The sequence below is a fragment of the Antechinus flavipes genome, chromosome 5 (genome assembly GCF_016432865.1).
Source record: "Antechinus flavipes isolate AdamAnt ecotype Samford, QLD, Australia chromosome 5, AdamAnt_v2, whole genome shotgun sequence".
Lineage (NCBI taxonomy): Eukaryota > Metazoa > Chordata > Mammalia > Dasyuromorphia > Dasyuridae > Antechinus > Antechinus flavipes.
The window spans coordinates 51,025,592-51,046,682 of NC_067402.1; the positions used below are offsets into that span (position 1 = coordinate 51,025,592).

General features: G+C 37.4%; 1 protein-coding gene across 1 annotated transcript in view; it reads right to left on the reverse strand.

Moving 5' to 3' along the window:
• Positions 1-4,373: 4,373 nt before the first annotated feature.
• Positions 4,374-21,091, reverse strand: part of FAM171A1 (family with sequence similarity 171 member A1) — a 179,619-nt gene continuing 162,901 nt past the window's right edge. Inside the window, exons 6-8 of the mRNA XM_051963058.1 lie at positions 11,137-11,253; positions 8,206-8,320; positions 4,374-7,354 (exon numbers count right to left, since the gene is read on the reverse strand). Of these exons, the coding sequence (XP_051819018.1) occupies positions 5,647-7,354; positions 8,206-8,320; positions 11,137-11,253 (1,940 nt within the window). The 3' untranslated portion in view covers positions 4,374-5,646. The remainder of the gene's footprint in view (positions 7,355-8,205; positions 8,321-11,136; positions 11,254-21,091) is intronic.

The window sequence follows — 21,091 nt, forward strand, 5'->3', positions numbered from 1 at the left end:
GTCTTGAACTTCAGTATCTGACACATATGAAGTGTTTAATAATGCTTATTGAGTGCTAAATTCTCTTATTGAGTTCAGGGCTGGTCTTCTATCTAATACTACATTTTTTTTAACCTCTTGCTGAAGCAATTATGTTCATTATTCATAAATAATGTTAATAAGAAACACTCTTAATTATACAATTGAATAATAAAATGTAGTATAAATGATTATACCTTAACAATATTAATATATTTATCATATTACTTAAATAGTCTCTTCAGTTTACAAACTGAAAATAGAGAATATATAGCAACATATAAACTGAGGATAAAACAATGAATTGAAGTAACCTGAGAATATTTTATTTTCCAAAAGTAATAGCAGCTTTAATTGTTATGCTATCTGAGGGCAGATGTTATGTTGTATTCATTTTTGTTTCTCCTTACTGCCCCCTTTTTCCTGGCCTATTACCGTAAGTCCTAAGTACCTTGATGAACATATAGTTTCTCTGACATGGATGCTTTTTCCACCTTAGTGTAGATCATGGTCCCTTTTATAATGTCCTAGCACCTACTACATACAGGAGGCTTTCTTATTGTTCTTTTAATATTAGGGAGATTGTGATATCTTCTTATATCCCTTTTTATTCTTGCTATATGATTCATGTAAATTTTTTTCAGTCCTAGCTATTCCCAGCAATTTTTCCCATATATTTTATCAGGCACGAACTATCTTTGGTAAGGATGATCCATTCTACTTGTGACAATCAAGTTATCTGTCCGTCACCCTTTGGGTTACTTTTAATTTTGATTCCTCGAAGATGATGGTGCTACATGACTTTCAACCAATTATAGCAAACCTAAGAGAGGGGCTTTTGTGTCAATGAGCAGACTCATGAATTCTTGGGTAAGTCACTGGACCTCAGTTTCCCGGTCTGCGAAAGAAGGATGTTAGACTAGATAAGCTTGGGACCAAGTTGAGAGCACCGAGCTCTTTGCCAATTAAGATCTAGCTTAATCCGCTCCTGGTATCCAGTGAGGTTCTTTGGCTTAGATAACTTCATTTGGTGACATAGGTCAAGGGGACAGATTTCCCCTCAATCAGTTATCACTTCACTTATCTTAGCACTTATTCTCGTGACCTTGGATAAGTCAACTAACGGAAGGCTCAGTTCTATCATTTGTAAAATGAGCAGGCCGATCCTAATGCCTTTCCAGCTGTCAATCTACGATCCTATTATGAGAGTTTGTGAAACGTTCTGTGGCCATTTAGGCGTGCTGCATTGTCCTCCAGCTGGCTCCATCTAGGTCTCCCCATGTAAAATTCATTGTGCTGTTTTGAGAAACTATTTCCCTGCTGGAACGAGAGCCCCTTCATCGTTTCTTTTATTCCATGGTAAAGAACTAGCAAGAGACAATCTCTCTTGTGAATGGATGAAAATCTACCACTAGGTGGCGTAAGCCTGAAGACTTCAGCATCAGATGTATTTCTTCAGACAATATTATATTTCTGAATAGTTTGATCTTGGCCAGACACTGAAGGAAGGGGCCGACTTTTACCTTCTTACTGCAGGATCCTCCTTATATGAATTGTGTCCTTCATCTTCCAACCTTATGCTAGAGATGATGAGAGAAAAATGGGAGACGTGAGCGTTCTGGTTGGCTGGCTCTACAGAGGTGAGATGGGAGAAGGGTTGCTTTTGACGCTGTTTTCTTGTGGCGAACTGGGCAGTGCATGATGAGGTGCTACTCTCACTTGCCCCAAAGCCTTCCTGCTGCTGTCTTATGTTTCCGATCTTTCCTGGCTTCCACCCTCATTGTCCCCAGAGTTTCTCAGCTGACTGATATCCATCTCTGCTTTCGTAAACTCGTTTAGAACTTAACACAGTGGCTGACGCACGGTAAGCAATTACTAACCACTTGTTGACTAATGTGTGATAGTAGGAACTAATAGTTAATGTGTTATTCTTCCCATCTATCAGCATTTTGTTAAGAATCACTGAAACTTTAGCCCAATTAATGACAACAACAATAAGATTGACAATGATAGTGATATGTAGAATTTATGTAGTGTTTTAAGACTATATACTTTACTATATGTATGTAAATGTATGTGTGTATATATATGTATGTATGTGTGTCTTTATATGTGTGTATGTTTCCCTTATATTACCTAATTGGATACTCTGCGAGATAAGTGGTATTATGATTCCTATTTTATGAATGAGGAAATGAGGCTGACAGAAGTTAAATCATTTGCCTACAGACACATCTAGTGAGTGTCTTAGGCAAGACTTGAATAGAGGAATTCTTGATTTCAAGTCCAATATTGGTATAGATGGTACAGAGATATTTTGGAACAAATGTTTTAGTGACCTTCAAGTCACATCACATGAAGCAGAGATTCTTAATGTAGGATCCATGAACTTTTTTTTTTAAACTTGAAAATTACATTTCATTATAATTGGTTTTCTTTTGTAATCCCATGTATTTTATTTTCTGTATTTAGAAATGTAATTCTGAAAAGAGGTTTTTGTCAGATTGCTAAAGGGGTCTAGGACACAAACAAAGTTAAATACTCCCGGTGCTGAGCACCATCTACTCTTTGCTAATGGCATAAAGACAAAAACTCTGATTCAGAAGTTTGAAGATTTAGTGCCATTTTCTGACTCTTTTGTATATCCTTCAGCTAGCTTTGGGCATATATCTCGATTCTCCTCTGCCTTCCCATTTCCTCTGTGTAAAAAATGATGAGGATAGAGCATAGTGTAATTGAAAGAATCAGAAAGATGGCACAATAAAACTCTGTTGAACTTGGAATCACATTCACATCCCATTTCTGCCTTGGGCAAATAAATTCCTTAACCTCTTCAGGTCTCAGCGAATTCTTCTATTAATGAAGGTGTTAGAACAAAGAGATTTTCCATTTCTAAGCTGATATCTCTAAATCTCTGAATCTACAATTATTCTTTTGGGGAAAAATTAAAACTCATGGCAGGTCAGATTTGGCAGGGTCTTCTCTGTAATTTCTATGTGAGAACATTCACTTCCAAATAACATGTGACTTACTAGGTTTGCCATGGTCTCATATCCACTTAGTTGATCAGCACTGTGATGGATCCTCCCAATAGTTTCCCCTTTAAAAGTGGAACATTAATCATGACATATAAAATTCAAAATAATAAAATTCAGTTAGTTTGATCATAATTCTGCCTGCCACTATGGGATTCATGCAATAAAGATTTTGTAAAGTAGCTGTTACAGTAAACATAGCAAGCTGAATTTATTTTTGCCAAACAATCTGTTCTATGTACTAACATCTCCATTAATGATTTAGTGAGCAGCTTCATAAATCTGAGATCATCCTGCTCATTTCAATGCAATCATCCTTGGAGCAATGACAATGTGGCCCAACACTGAACCACAAATATAAAACGTTGTGTTCTTAGGCATTGTGTCTCTTCTTATGTGCAATATGGCGAAAAGAAGCTATCCTTGTATAGGTAACATATCAGTTGATTAGAGAATCAATAACTGCAGATGAGCTGTATTCTTAAAGAAATCAAATGAAAGTTTTTCTTTTAATGGAAAGAAATAATATTATTTGCTAGAATAAAGGCTCAAAATCCCTATGCGCCTACACAAATTTAAAATCTGTCTTAAAGAAAGGCTAGGTAGAGTAGATGGAGTGCTAGGCCTGAAGTCAGGAACTTATCTTTGTGAGTTCAAATTTAGCTTCAAACACTAGTTGTGTAATCCTGAGTAAGTCTTACTTAACTCTGTTTGCCTGAGTTTCCTTATCTATAAAATGAGCTGGGGAAGAAAATGGCAAACCATTTCAAATGGGGTCAGGAAGAGCTGGACCCAACTGAAAGCAACTGAACAGGAACAAAAGGCAATGTGATATAACACAAAAAGTACTGAACTGAGAGTTGGGAAATTTGGGTTCTACTTCTTAAGTTTCCTTACTTGTAAACAACAACAAAAAAAGGGTTGAACTAGATTAGAAGTCTTCTGAAATACCTTCTCAGTTTATGATCCAAAGTCTATTTGCCTCTTTAGTCTTTAGATTGGATTAGGGGGAGATGGGGATACTGGATTTGATGGCCTCTCTATTCCCTGTCAGTCACAAACCTTTTTGATCCCTTGATCCCAGTTACTCTCTTGGTTGTGTGATCTTGGACAAGTCCCCTCTCTGTTTCATTATCCTTCTAGATAAACTGAAAAAGGACTTCGATTAGGAGTACTCTAAAGTTCACTCAATTCTAAAAATCCTATCATTCTGTGAGCCAATAAACATATTTCATACCTAATTCTTACCACACAGGGAAAAAACCATGCAGTTTAGAAAATCTTAAGGCTCCCAATGAATCAAAATAACCACAACATAGGTTGTTGTTGTTGTTGTTTTTTTTTCCAGAGTTTATTTTTGAATGATCATTTTTGGATAACCAAGCAGCTCTTTAAAGAGAATGCACAGAAGAGTCATTCTGGCACTTTTGGAGAGTAAGTACATACGGTTTTTTTTTTTTTTTAATATATACTTTTAAACACATTCAGTCCACTTGCTCAGTCCATACTTAATGTTAAGCAAGCTCAGCCCACAGGATTCCAGAGTTAAGTAACCATCTATACAAAGTCAATGAAACCATAATCTCGGCCATCCAGCCAAAGGGAAAGATAGGAAAAGGTGTCTTTAAAATGTCCTATAGACTATCTTAGCTAAACAGAATCCACATTACACGTGATAACTAGAGAATACACTGTACTGAAATGAGAGATACTTAGCACAAATGGCCACTTGGCAGCATGCAGTTTAAAGGGAAAAAAAGAGCATATAATTTCATCAATTTATAAAAATCCAGACAGTACAATTAAAGAAGTTAGCAAAAAAGGGGGCCGTCTATTGTCACTGTAAAAAAGGCACTTGGAATTCATGGGACCAGAATAGAAGGACTCTTAGCTGACACCAAATTCAGTTTGGTTTCATAAAAAGGCTTTAATATTTAGAGATGTAACTCACAAGAGTTCCTGAAGGGAGACATTAAACTCAATCACTTAAAAACTAAACATGTTAAAACAAAGGCATAAAATGTTTACAACCAAGTTGTATTAAAAAACCAAATAAACATAAAAAAAAACAAACACCAAAGCATAACATAAGCAAAATTTTACTAAACAGCAGCAATGCATAGCCTTCCTTGGAGATAACGCATACCTCAGACACTAAGTGCCAAAAAAGAATTTGTAATAAATGCTTTACAGTAGCATTATCATGATAAAATTGATTCAAGAAATGTAAAAAAAATTCCCAACTATTCCCATATTCTGAGAGAGAAGTGAGGTCATTATATCTAATAATATGCTTGTTTTCCCCTCAATGTCCTTGGTGATGAACATAAGTATCAAGTATGTGGGATAACATTCAAAACCTACTTTCAGCCATCTCACTGGAGACATCCATTAAAATCAGTTTTTTTTTCTGAGTAATAACTTTAATTCCTTTCTAACATTTACACAGCAAACAGTAATGCAACCCAAGTCTACTGTCCATATCTGCCATTATGTTTTTTGTTTTTTTGTCTTTTCCACAAACAAGTAAGCGCTTCCATAGAAAGAATATTTGGCAATTTTATACTCCACAGAAAGGTGGATCTACAACAGCTCACTTTATGTTAAAAGCCATCAGTGGTCTTTCTTCTCGCTTTTGCCACGGGCTTTTCTTGTCTTCTCCCTGGTCATCTTCATCGTCGTCGTCATCTTCATCTTCCTCATGGGCAGATCTCTCGCGTTCGGGACTGGCTAATGGCTCAGGTGGGGCTTCCACAGTTCGCTTTATCGTTTCCTCCTGCAGACTGGGCAGCTGGGCGGCACTCCTCCGACCAGCCCCGTCCAACAGGCAGCGCAGGGCACTGTCCTCGGGGGTACACACCGTGGTTCCGCACTCACTGCCGCTTTGGTCCATGTCATCCAGGTACACTAGCTGTGTGTAGGCTGTACTGTCTGGGACACTCTGTTCTCTCTGCTGATGCTCCTGCACAGGTGGGTGCCCCTGCTGCAGGGATAAGTGGTCTCCTCTCCCCTTTCGGGCAGATTTTGGTTCGTTCATATCAACGCCAGAATCTAAACTGGCATCGTTACTCCCGTTCCTTCCAGCTCTTTGGAGATCAATGTATGAATGTCTAACGTGAGCATTGGACCTTCCATCCAGAGATACAAACCATGCCCGAGGATGGGGAAGTGGCTTCCCACCCCCTAGTTCCATGAGAGCCTTCTCAGTTAAAAGCTGTACCTCGCTATTCATTTGAGCCAAAGCTGCATCATTTAGGGAGGCAGGGATGGACAGAGATTCTGACATGGAAGCATTCTGTGGGCTCCATTCACGGGAGCCAGTATCTTGTAAGTGCTGTTGTGATATTGCTTGTGAAGATAGCTGCTGGGATTGCATCTGGGTGGAAGGATGTGGGAAGAGCTGGGCATGAGGGTTGGAAAACTCTGCCTGAAGTCTTTCTATCTCAAGCTGTTGGTCTGCTGGGACAACCAGTGGCTGGCTCACATAGGAATGGTCCCCTGGCAATTTCATATAATGAGCGGGGATGACCAAGGCAGGCAAGACTTTCCTATAAACGCTATCATTGACCTGGTCAACAGAACTGCAGCAAATCAACTGGCCTGGCCGAGGAAAAGAGGTCGGTCTTTCGAGGTGATCCACCGAGCGGGACATCATACATTCCGTTGGCCGGCGGTCCAGTAGTTGCTCTTTTTCAGGGGATGAAGATGTAGGGTACATTTGTTCCTGAATAGTGAGTTTGCTTCCTGCAGAAATGTGATTAATGGAGGCTTGGATTTCTCTATCTTGTTTTTCAAACAAAGGCTGGGACAACATAGCGTTATAACTCCTCCGGTAATCATCCTTGAGAGGGGATTCATAGCCTTCTCTTTCTACAGATTTCCTCGATTTTAAAGGAAAAACCTCCACAGATTTATGGTAGTCCTTTCCTAAAGTCCCACTCGGTGTCAGATTATCAAAAGATATTCGGCTTTTATCCTCTTCTTTGTGGGAAAGAAGTTCCTCTCGAGAGCTAAATTCTTGTGAGGTGCTATATGAAAGTTTGAGCATTGGGGTGTGCAAATCTGCTTCACCACTAGAAGACATCATCTCCATGTGAACACCACCCATCAGTTCCTTGGCACCTGATGGATCTGGGCGCCCGTGGCTGGCAACTGCCAGGGTACCGGGAAATTCCGATTCTCGCCGGGAAAACAGTAAATTTATGTGGGACATGGACGTTGACTGATCTTTTTTGGAACTGTCTAGGGCTGTAGAAAGCTGAAGTTTTCTGTGGTGCTGACGAGGTTTTAAACATTTCCTCCTGTAATAAGAAATAAAATCCCAAACCAAAAATTACATGGTTTCTACCATGAGTACAAGTTTCAAATTGTGATGGAAATCTTAATTCTCTCCATAAAAAGGAACAAAATGAACAAACTATAAACACAAGAATCAGGGTCTCTTTCCTATTCCCCTCCCCCTGGACAATTTAAATTAATTCAGAGTACTTGCTATGAAGATGTCATCAGGCATTCATAAATAAAAACAGTATCTAGTCACTATAAAAATGTTACTAAGGAATTGAGGATAAGGATTTTTAGAGTGTATATAGATATGATACATATAGCTATACACTTATGTATTGTATTAAGTGTTATATATAACTTATGTGTATATAAATATAAATATACAAGTGTATGTATACATATATGCACATACACATGCAAAACATTGAAATAGTAATTGTCTTGATTTGGTCTTCAGACATCCAGCTTATCATTTTTGGATCAGAGGCGTCTTAATATCCTTTCTAATGCACAGGTCTGTATCAAAACTGTCCAGTGATACCTGCCCCCTTCCCTTTCCCTGTCTCCTAACCCCAGCTATTATTTGGACATTTCTTTCTTTGTAAGGCTCCACATTGTGTTTCCTGTTTTGTTTCTTGCTTTCTTTTCTTTTCTTTTGCAATTCTGGTTGCACGTATCCATTTTTAGATTCCTTCCCCATTACCTTCCTTCTTAACCTGTCCTGTTCCTTCTACCTTATCCCGGTCGGGGTGGGGAAGGGGAAGGGAGAGGGGGAGGAGAGGGTTAGGCTTTTATTATCTAGTAAAATAAAACATTAGTACACGAAAAACATTCAATTAAAAATGCCAAAGTGGTAGAACTTTACCTGCAATAATATAAAAGAAGACACAGCAAAATCAAAAGTATGAAAGCCATTCCTCCTAAAATGGCCAAAAGAAATACCGTGTGATACGTAGTTATATCTTGGCTTACAACAGGCCCTGGAAGGTCAAAAAACGGCATTTTAGAAATAGGTGAGAACTGTTAAAAAGAAAGGGAGATCTCAGTGGCTTCCGCCTCTCCGGAGCCACGAACTAGGTGAGAGGATTCCACTGACCTATTATTCAGTGGAAAAAGATAAATGTCACTGGGGTATCTGTAGTTTATTCTTTGTCCTCTAACCCTCCTGGTTTCCACCCACCTATCCCTACCCCTTTCCCAAATGAGTCCTTTGGAAAGATGATTACTAAAATGCTAGAACAATCAGGTCCAGAAACTGAACAAATATATGTGAGCAGAATATTGAAAAATTAAGAAAAAAAAAGTTCAAGAACAAGGAGCTTTTATCAATGGGGAAGAAGTTACAAGATTATTTTGTAATCTCCAACTAAAGTCAATTCAACAAACATTTATAAAGCATCTATGATTTCAACTGCCCTGTACTTTATGAACATGATTACAAACAGTAATACATAATCATAATAGCAACAAAAGCAGCTTTTACCTATTGAGGGCTTTAAGGTTTGAAAAATGCCAAATGTACATTATCATATTTGGCTCCTGGGATAATATCCCTTCCTCTGTGTCCTGAAAATAAATCATCTAATTTGAAATGTGTGAAATAAACTGATGTTAGGATTTTCAAAAAATTATTGTACTATATGTGCCAAATTTCAAAAGGCATTTTAAAGTTACAGATTACTGCTTACTTTGAGAGGAAAAAAATATACATACACAGCATTTTATAAATGCTTTAAAATTTGCAAAGCACTTTATAAATATTTTCTTGTTTTATCATTTTCACAACAACCATGGGTTGAATGAGGGAGGTGCTAATATCACCCCTATTTCACAGTTGAAGAAACTGAAGCAGACAGGCTTGTCCATGGTTATACAGTTAGTAAATATCTGAGGCAGGATTTGAATTCAGGCCTTTCCTGACCTCCACATGTGAGTCCCTAATTCACTCTGCCACCAAGTTGCCTCAAGTTAATTGATGATATATATTTTCAATACAGGATACAGATATAGCTCAATATTCATTAGGGAAAATGATTTATAATTTTCTTTTTCTGTTTTGGCTCTTCTTGGTTTAGATATGAGCACTTATATCTCTGTCATAAAAGGAATTTGCTAGGACTCTTTCTTCACCTCTTTTCCCAAATACTTTATATATCATAGCCCTCTAATGAATAAGAGAAATATAGCTGCAGCCAAGATTAGCATGGCAGTCAGATGGATCCTGGGACTTAATGCTTATGGATTTTGGCTATGCTATTCGAGCAGATTAAAGCTGTAACTTAAGCACTCCAACATTAAATGATTTTATGATCATAATTATTAATGCAAAGAACCCACACCCATCTAAATAACTGCATACTGTTAATCATTTATTTGCACCAAGATATACCAATATACACCACAACAGGACTCAGGAAGGAAGGCATTCTTAGTATATTATCATATCATGTTAATATAAACATAAAACATTATAAACATGGAGAAAGCAGGTAGCAGCATAGTACAGTGGAAAAAATACTGGCTTTAAAGTCACATAAAGTAGGCTTCTGCTCCAGTTTTGCCAAATCCATGATCCAAGGGCATCTATGTGATCTTGGGCTCATGACTCAACCTCTCTGGCCCTCAGTTACTTCATCTGTAACATGAAGAGGTTTGACTAGCATAGAATTTGTGATCTGAAAAGGCATGAGCAGCTACCTGGTTCAGCTCATACATGTGAAGAATCTGGCAAAAAATAAGTGGTTTTCAAATCTCTGCTTGAAGACCTCCAAGGAGAGGTGACCTGTCCCATTTGAATTAGGAGGAAGCTTTTCCTGAAATCAAGCCTACAGTTAGGAATTGGTATCTTCTTCCCACTGTTCCTAATACTGCTTTCTGGTATCAAAGAGAACAAGCTTAGTCTGTACTTCCTATGCCTACGTGGTCCCTATTACTAAATCTAGGATTGGGAGATCTTACTGCTGTTTCTCATATTAATTCAATTATAAAAAATTAAGAGAACAAATCCCAAATTTTAAGTACTACACTGAACCAAAAGGGAAACATTTTTATTTTTTAAATGTGAATTTACTTAAGTACAAAAGACTAATATTAATTGGAGGGGAAGGAGGAGCTAGTAAGTGTCACTGGCATTGCAGAAGTCAGAGGGAAATAATGGGTGAGCAAATGTTTATAGAAGCAGCAGGGCTTATTGGAAAGATGTTCTGAATGACTCTACCAGGAACTGATGGTCAACGTGACCTTCTATGCCTCTCCTGGCTTTTGCCCAAGAATGTCTTGGGCAACTATAGAAGTTGTCACAGGGTAAGAGAGAAAATAATATATATGCATATTTTTTTATTCCAGCGTCATCAAAATGATGCAAAATGAGGCTTTCCTACAGATTTTAAGTGCTATTTTTAGAATTCAACTTATTACATTTTAAAAAAAGTCATGATTTATATGGGAGATGTCCCCTGGTCCTTTTCAGTAGGACTGAGAATGGAAGACCACAAGCACTTACTATCGTCTTCCCTCTTAATGCCTTGTGGATGTCATTTAGCCTGCAGACCTTGCCACCCACCTTGGAGCTGATTTCTTACTTCTTACTTCTGAAACCTTCTATCTATCCTGGAATGAAAATTCTTTTCTGCATGAACTTCCTGAAAGCAGGGATTATCTTGCTTTTGTTAATTGTATCCTGAGCTCTTAGAACATAGTAAACACCCAATTTCATTCATTCAGCACACAGTCTGCACACACAAAGACCCAAGCACATGGTTTTGACAAACATTCACAAGGTTTTGTTCCACTTTACCTGGGTTGGGGGGAGACATGGCTGCCACCCAGTACCCCAGTTGTGGGGCAATGTAGGTCCACGTCAGCTGATTCCCTTCCTGCTGTACAAGGCCTAAGCCACTTTTCAGCCACGTTCCTGTGGGATTCAGAGCAAAATTTCAAATGTATGAAATAAAATTCTGTTGCTTAAAAGAGAAGACATTTTAAAAGCTCCATTAGTATCTTAACGTTCTGTGATTTCTTGGGATGCTAATCATAGTACTTTTTCAACTTAGTAGCCCATCTTCTGACAGGTCTAATGAGATCTCCCACTCCTTTTTAAGACATTAGACTTCTGGTTATAAAAATGGAATATGACAATAATAGATGTTTTTCTAATGTTTTAAGGCTCAAACAGCACTTTATGCACATGATTTCATTTGAGTATACAGGTAGTAGAGGAAATGGCACATATTTCACTCCCAACTCTCCATTCCCAGTAGAATATAAGCCCTTGAGAGCAGGTACTGTTCTTTCGCAACCCTAGAGCTTAATATGATGCCTGAGACACATAGCAGATACTTCTTGTTGGGGATACTAGGTGGTGCCATAGTGGATAGAGTGCCCAGTCCTGGAGTCAAGAAGACACATTTTCCCGAGTTCAGGTCTGGTCTCAAACACTTACTTACTGTGTGGCCCTCGGCAAGTCATTAAACTTCACATTTAAACTCAGTTTCCTCATCTGTCAAATGATTTGGAGAAGGAAAATATACATGTTTTTTCATTCCTACCCCCAGTAAAATGTAAGCAACTTGAGGGTAGGTATTGTTTTGTTTCTCTCCTAGAGCTTAATATGGTCCCTAGGCATATAGCAGATAAATTATGTTAAATTGTATTTCTCACTTTACTTTCCAAATTACATGTTAGTGTGGAGGTTTTGGGTTCAAATCCTGCCTTTGACACTTACTGTATGATAATGGATCAACCATGCATTGGTAAAATAAAGAAGCTCCCAAAGGTTCCTTCTGGCTCTCATAACTTGCCTCCCTGACTTCTTCTGTAGAATAAAGACCTATCTACCTCCTAGGACTGATGGGAAGATCCAGTGAGGTATGAGCAGTGCTTTGCCAACCTTAAGGCACCATGGAAATGTTAGCCTTTTTAAAAGAAATTTGTCTGTTTCCATCCCATTGTTCCTGTGGTACATTTTTTAGAGCCTCCGATTGAAAGAAGCATTTTTCTAAAACCCAATTTTCAAAGTGCCTTCTGATTGTACAAGGATGTACCTGTTGCAGGAGGATGACTTGTTTGAGGTAATAGATATGCATATCAATGGGAAATCAGAATGGGAGCTAGTAACTTGCTTTCCCTCAGGCTCTAAAAACCATTAGGCTCTGAAGAAAAGACCAGAAGAACAGACTGAGCCCACCAGCACCCATTATGCCTGAACTGCTTGCACTCATCAACAGAAGTAGACCATGAAAAGGTATCCTTGCCTGGGAGCATTCTGCCACTAATAGCTTCCTACAGACCCAGCTGGATTTTCAGTCTCACTCAACTGCCCATGCCTCTGGATCCAGTGATCCCACTATAAATAGGCACATAGCTCAAAGAAGTCAAAGAAAAAAAAAGATCCAACATAGGCCCAAATAGTCATAGAAACAAGCTTGAAGGCAACAAAGCATTGGAAACCAAAATGGAGGAGACAATTATGGTATATTTACTGTCACTGAATATTACTGTGTAATAAAAAATAACACACGTGAGGAATTCAGAAACATGGAACCGTTTGCATGAATGGATGCAAAGTGAAAGAATCAGTGGATGGAACAATGGACCTGAAGATCAGAAGAGCTATGTTGAAACTAAGCCTCAGACACCCACTTGTGTCTAGGTGTGATCCTGGGTAAGTCATTTAACTTCTATTTGCTTCAGTTTCCTCCTATCTAAAATACAGGTAACAATAGTGTCTTTTTCCCAGAGTTGTTCTGAAATTATATTTGCAAAGCACTCTGCAAACCCTAGAGTGCTAATAAATGCTAGTTATTATTATTATTGTTTAATCATTACAACAATGGAAATTAAAAGATTATTAACAGTACATCTGAATCACTGAAAAATCAGGGAAGGATCTGCAGAAAAGATCAAGCATGTTTTTTAAGCAAATAAACTTCCTTGGGCTTCAGTTTCCTCTTATGTGAAATGTTAGGGTCAAACCCCACTTTAATCTCTAAATCTATGAACTTTGGAAACACGCCTTCTCCCTCAAGGCAGAGGCTGGTGACAGGCTACCAGGAAAGAATATCTGATGATATATCTAGGGACTATTTTTGTTGAATTGTTTTTCTTGTCCTGGAGCAGCAGAGACAGGTAGGTGGCTTTAGTGGACAGAGTACTGGCCTCTGAGTTAGGAAGGCGGGAGGTGAAATCTTGCCTTAGTTACTTCATTAGCACTGTGATTCTAAGTAACTCTATCTTTCTGTTTTCTCATTTGTAAAATAGAGCGAATAACAGACCTCACTTTGAAGGGCTGGGGAGAGGATCAAAAGAGATTTTTGTCAAATGCTTAGCAAACCTTCAAAATGTTATATAAATGCCAATTCTCATTGTTATTCTGTCTGTGTATGTTACAGGAAAATGAATGATACAAAGACAAAAGGCACCAATCAAAAACCTTTCTTTCTTTCTTTCTTTCTTTTTTTTTTTGTGTGTGAAAGAAATAGATTTCATAAATTTCCTCAGCTCAGTGCTGCCTAAAATAGCTTCATGTATAAGCTTCATGGGAGCAGTGAGCCAAATGGCGTTGATCCTGGCTCTCAAACTTTCAACCGTCGTGTTTCTAGACCCTTGTCTTTGGTGTAACCATAGTTGCTCCTAATGGATTTTTCCTGTAGCACTTGGGATGCTTCAATGTCCTGTTCTGTTGCCAAGACAAAATTCAAATACAGCCTGTCTAAAAGGTGCCTCATATCATTGCTGCCAATTACTGCAAAGCACCTCCAAGTTGTAACCAGCTGTTGAACAAAAAAGGGAAGGAGAGGGATGCCTCCAAAATTTGTAAGAACATCCTCTGCATTTTGTTTTATTCCTCTTATTCAAGTTCCCAAGTTGCTGATCTCCAACAACTTGGATTTAGAGCAGTTTCAGTTAAAAAACAGAAAAACAAAATGAGAGATGGAAAAAAGGAGAAGAAAGAGAAGGAGGAGGAGGAGGAGAAGGAAGAGGATGCACAAGAGGAGGAGAAAAGATGAAGAAGAAAATAAAAAAGAAGAAAGAAGAAGGAAGAAGAAGGAAGAAGAAGAAAGAAGAAGGAGAAAGAAGAAGGAAGAATAAGAAGAAGAAAAAGAAGAGAAAGAAGAGGGCAGAGTATAAGCCTAATGGCTGTTAAAATGAGTAGGAGAAGAAAGATTCTCATCTTACATTCATTTACTTAAGAACACTAATCCAGTGACTTCTAGGAAAACAAAAATCTGAAGAGCATCATTCTGGTTCTACAATGCTATTAAAAGTAAATACAAATAGTAGATACTTTAAAAGCAGGGGAAAGCCCAACCACTTTCTATAAGTAAGGAAATTTCCTAAAGTGTCAGGTCTCCTGTAACACTAGTAATTTGTTCCATCTTTCCTCCCTCAGGGATCACCTCAGAACATAACATTCCCCCAGGTCCATTTTATGTAGAAATTCTCCATTCCTATTAGAATTACTACGTCTGTTTGGAGGCATCTCTGCATGTGTAGGTTTGCAGTTTCCCCCAAATGAGATTCTTCATTCATTACTCCTCAAATGAAGATGACACTAGGTTAGGCATAAAAGGACTCTTTTAGTCATGGTATTTGCTGGATTATGGGTTACTTGCTTAAACTGTCTCCAGAATGAGTTTTCTTCTCCATAAAAGACCCAAATCAACATTCATTAAGCACCTACCAATTGTATGATTATAACTAAGTGCCAGGAATTTATAAGTAATTTTAAGCCTTTATAGGCTTAAGTGAACCGGGTTTAACCTTCAAGGACCTTCAATTCTAGGTGGCTATGAAATCAGGAAGATCTGTGTTCAAATCTCACCTTTTAAAATGAACTGGCCTGCTCATAGCAAGCAATTTATTTAATCTCTCAGGGCCTCAGTTGCCTAATTTATAAAATAGAAATGACAAATATCTTGAGTAACTATCTCATAGAGTTCATTTAAAGCTAAAATGAGACTGTATCCTAAAATCTTTTGTAAACCTTAAGTTGTTATGTGCTGGCCCTTATTATTATTAATGTTGTTGGAAAATGGAGAAAAACAATGATGGATGGTTTTCATTAACCTAATTTTTATAGCTTAAGTGGTCATAGAATTTAGAGCCAGAAGGAATTGGTTGAGTATCAATCCATCAACAATTATTTATTAAGTGCCAACTCTACAGCAGATATTGTGCTAGGTGCCAGGAATTAAAGACAAAAGCTCAAACTTCTCGGCCTTCAATGAGTTACATTCTAAAGGGGGAGATCACATGTTCTCCCTACCAGGCTCCTCCTAAGGAATGAGAGGATTGATGGGAAGAGCTGTGTTATACCATCTCTGAGGTCACTTGTTAATCTAAGTGTCTGTGATTCAACACAGGAAGACTTACAGAATTCCAAAGCAGCAATACAAATTTAGTTTAAAAAACAACTAGAATTAAACTTTATTTATCATTGGCTTCTTAGCTTAGTTTTGACTTCATATATTCTTTGGGCCCTCCCACTACTTTTTCAGGCTTCCTTTTGGATACAGTATTCCTTCATTAGAATGTAAACTTCTGGAAGGCAGGGACTTTTCTTTTTCTTATTTATATCTTCAGCTCAATGTCAGATAGTAGACACTTAATAAATATTTATCGATTAGAATATTTTAATTTTAATAGAAAAACAAGTCACAGATCATGGGAAGGAGATTGACTGAAAGATAACCTACATTAATTCATATTGATGGGGAATCCATTCTATTTTTATATTACCATGTTGTCACCTCTGCTCCAGTAGAGAGGGTGATCCCATAGATTTGCCCTGAGACTTATATTTGGTTGATTCCCATGGTTACCAGGAAGCTGTCAGTAAGACAGCTCTGAAGCACAGTGAAGTTGGAGAATCTGATTAATGACATGATCATAGTGCAAGAGAAGGGATAACCTGGCAGTAGTACCATAGTGGGCTGCACAGGAGAGCCCAAGATGGTGCTGTGTCACTCCCCGCAATCACAGACAAAACCACTAGGAGATACCTCTCTCCAAGGAAATGCTTTATCAGAAAATGAAAGATTAAAGAAAATTCTCTGACATAAATATATGTGATAATGTTTTAAAATGCAAAATAAAATAAGTGGTATCATAGAGTCAATTATATTGAAATACAGCTAAATATGTTTCTTCTTCTTCTTCTTCTTCTTCTTTTTTTGCTAAGGCAATTGGGGTTAAGTGACTTGCCTAGGATCACACAGCCAGGAAGTGTTAAGTGTCTGAGGCCAGATTTGAACTCAAGTTTTACTGATTTCAGGGATAATGCTCTATCCACTGGGCCACCTAACTGCCCCATTTTTTCTTTTTTTAAAAATATATTCAAAGATAGTTTTCAACATTCCCTCTTGCAAAACCTTGTGTTCCAAATTTTTCTACTCCCCATCCCCTCCACTAGAAAGCAAGTAATCCAGTATATGTTAAAACATGTGTAATTCTTCTATCCATATTTCCATAATCAATATATATATATATATTTTTAAAAGTTCATAGACCCCAAGTCAAGGACTTGTGGTCTATGAGACAATAGATTAGATTGAAGACCTGAATCCTGATACTGTCATTGACTAGCTGGTTAACCACGGGTCATTTTCTTCCTCTGAACCTCAGTTTCTTTATCTGTCACATGAGGAATTTAGGAGGGGAAGAGTTATCCATGGATAGAGCACTAGGTATGGAACCCAACAATTTGCATGGACTCCTGGCTCAACTGTTGACCACCAGAAGTGACTGTGGACAAGGCCCCTTTCATCTCTGTGAGTCTCAGTTTTCTCATCTGTAAACTGAGAATGTTGGATTATTTGATTTTCAAAGTCCTTTCTATTTCTAAATCTATGATTCTATGAATCTATGACTAGTCTGATGATTCTAGGTTTTCCTTTCAACTCTAAGATCATATGATATCCATTATTCTCTTTTCCCAGATCAGATACTATCAATTAAGCATTTATCATTTATCAAGCATTTATCAAGCACTACTGCATGCCAGGCGCTGTGCTAAGCCCTTTAAAATTATAATCACATTTGATTCTCACAACAACTCTACCAATAGGGGCTACTTTTTATCAGGTAGAAAGCCCTGACTTGCCCAGAGTTGCGCAGCCAGGAAGGGTGTGAGGTCCAAGTCTTCCTCATTCTGGACCTAGCATTCCATCCACTGTGCCACCTAACTGCCTTTGGTTGCTGCACATAATTAGAAATTTCACAGGGACATATGTTTCAGTTTCATAACAAACTTCCTTGTGTCATACACAGAAAACCCCCAGAAGAACCATATGTGAATGGCATTTTGCAAGAACATTTCCCCCCTTAGAAGTTCTCTTTGATACATTCTTTATAGAGTCAAATGAAAGAAAAGATTCAGGAAAACCAGCAGAGCAAAGCCGAGCCTAAGAAAGTAAAACCAGCTCCTGCCTCAACAGACAGCTCAAAGCTTTGATTGATTCAGGATCATCTGCCTCAAAGGGACCAATCACAGAAACAGGTTTATTCCCAGCACAAGGCAATAGTTTCAGGAGCTCTACTAAGTACATTTTCAAAATGACAAAAGGATCTCTAGATCAGTCAAAGGAACTCAATTATCTTCTAAGTTCAGCAAAATCTAATCATCAGGTGTGAAGTTTAACACCTCCCCCCCTCATCTTTTTGGAGTTTGAGGATTACAAAGAGCACAGATTGTACTTTTTTATGTCTCAAGGAACTTATAGTCTGAACGAAATGATGAAGATGTATTTACCAAAGAATATTAATTACTGCCTATTCCCACAACCCCTCTCCAAATTAGGCAGCACAAGAAAGGAATTCAGCAGGATTCCTTAGGATATAGAGATGAAACAAAAACAGTTAGAATAAATCCAACTACACTTATTGTTTGCTGACTATAAGAGAATTGGATTTATTAGAGCAAAATACCACTTTTAAGGCTCCTCTTCAAGAAGTTTGTCTCGGGAGTATGTCAAAATTGTATAAGATGCCTTGAAATATACAAAAGCAGAGAGAATTTTGTTCAACTCTCTTCCCAACTGTTCGCATTAAATAAGGCATAAAACAGAGCTATGTAGGCTCACCAAAAACATTTATCAGTATTGGGAGAAGGGGGAGAGATATCTTATGTAGAATCCAAATGAAAGAGAGATTCCCTACAGTTGAAGAGGATACTTTTGTTCATGGATGACATTGTGGGGACTGCATCAATTTCCAGAAAATTGTAGTCTCCTGAGTGCTCCAAGCTTCACTGCCATGTTCCCTCCTTGTCATACTGTAGAGACATCCCTCCTTTTTCCTTTCTCCCTCTTGCTTTGGGCACAGCAATCAAATCAACAAATGTTATTGTTTCTGGAAAAAATGTGTTAGTTGATTATTATCTCTAATCATTATTCTTGTGATCCAACCAAAAGCACCTTTTCTGGCCACCTTTTTAAAAAAAAAGTGTTATTTTTTTCCATTTTATGTGATGCCTTTAAAATAACTTTCCTATTCATTTTTTCTTGGGTTTAGGCTATTTCTACAATTCACAGGGCTATAAGGATGGTGGGTGTTATACATTTTCAACTTCCTGTTTTAAACAGATGGTTTAACCACCTCAAGAACTTTATAATAAAAATACACAAAAATGATACATAGAGAAATATAGCCTTTGCTGTATTTTGTGATTGCTTTAGCATTTCTACTTGTGTCTGAGAAATAGGGGCAGAATTTATTTTAGTTGAAACTAAAAAGATTCCTGTAAATAAATCGTGGCATGTAAATCTTCCCAATTAGAACATAATGAAAACTTCTTGGAAAAATATTGTATCCTGAGGTCATGTGCCTGAAAGACTGAAATTTCTGACCCCAATCTTATCACCTATAAGAATAACACAATTTAAAAATCTGTGATTGAAAACCATCTACTTAACAGGACTAAAGGCTCACCTAGTATTCAAACCAATATGTAATATATCCAAATTAACAAAAGCATTTTATTCCTAATTTAAAATTATTAAAACTTTTACATGGAAGACAGATGTTTAGATGAGCACTTTTGATTCTTTCACTCTATGGTGAAAACAGGGAATGAAAGAAATATCTTAGAGATTGAAATGAGGGAAGAGTAGTCTTACTCATTTTTAGTTTTTAGGGGAAAGATTACTTCATCAATGGAAAGAAACTTTTTCTGTTACCAACTGTTCTTTTTTAAAATTGTTGTTAAGTGTCTGAAGGCACATTTGAACTCAGGACCTCTTGCTCCAGAGTCTGTGCTCTACCCACTGCACCATCTAGCTGTCCTTGTTACCAACTGTTGATCCGAGATTCATTATGAATCTATTCGTAGGATTCCACATTAGAATCAAATTCTGTATGCATAAATGCTATTGTGGTTGATCAGTCTATTTGTTTTGAGTTAAAGTTATGCTTGACCCATAGTAGGTATTGAATAAATGCTTGTTGATTAAATGAAGCAGTCAACTATCTTTTATTATCCATAGTATTATCAGTCATAATATTTATCTTTCGTATATTTTGTTATTTCTTTTATCCTTTGATCAAGAATTCTAATATACTATATCCTATTTTCATGTAAAAATCCAAATTTTATAAGAGTATAATTACAATATGTGATTCTAGGCTTTAGAATATTACCATAAGATGGACAATGTAAGAGAAAATTGGTTGGAAACTACATTTGAGTTTAATATAAGGAAGATTTCCTTAAAATCGGAGATATCCCAAAATAAATTGGGCTACATTTTAGGAGATACTAATAAATGAGTGTTTAGGGAAAAGTTAGCTAACCACTAGATAGGACTATGACAGAAGAGATTTCTTATTAGATGGATAGCTGGCACAATAGGCAGAGTGATGGACTTGAAATCAAGGTGACCCAAATTCAAATACTGTCTCAGAAATCTATACAGTTCTGTGACTCTGGGAAAAATCCAGAGATCCCCTCTGGACCTCAGCTTTGTCACTTGTAAAATAAGCTTGGATTATGGTCTCCAAAGTTTTTTCTCATTTTAAATCCATCATATTGAGATATACATTGGACTAGATAGCTTCTAAGGTCCTTTCCAACTGTCAGTGATGCACAGTTCTGTGCCTTTGCTCACCCTATACTCCCACCTTGGAATATCTTCTAGACCAGTTGCCTCAATGTTTCAGCCTGCACTGACCACCCCTTTCTTCTGAACTCATATAATTTGTTCTGGGAACCTATTATAGTCCCGTAAAACAACATATACCATTCTTTTATATGGGGACTGTTCTAATGCGGTGCCACAGTGTGGAAGTAACCCTGGGTTCCCGAAGCTTCCACCAGTTGTGTAGCTTTTTGGAGGACCTACCAAACTGGAAAGTCTTCAAGTACTTGTCTTCTTGGACCAATCGAGCTAAGTTTAGAGAGGCTCCTCAACCAGAAGACTGGTAAGCAGGACTGGATTTATTTATTTTGCCTCAGCAGATCATAAAGATATCTATTACAGAGTCACATATAATAATTTTTGTTAATGCTATTTGTTATTTGTTAATTGTTTATTATTGTTATTTGTTTTTTATTTATTGTTAATTAATTAATTATTATAAACACATTGTGTATTCCTAGATCTTTGGAATATTGATATTGTTATGTAATTGTTTCATATACATCTGTTTTATTTCCTCATCTCGACTGTAATTTTCTAGAACTAGGATTCTCAACTTGGGATCTGTGAAACTCATTTTTTGATAATTATTTGAATATAATTTGTTTCCTTTGTTGT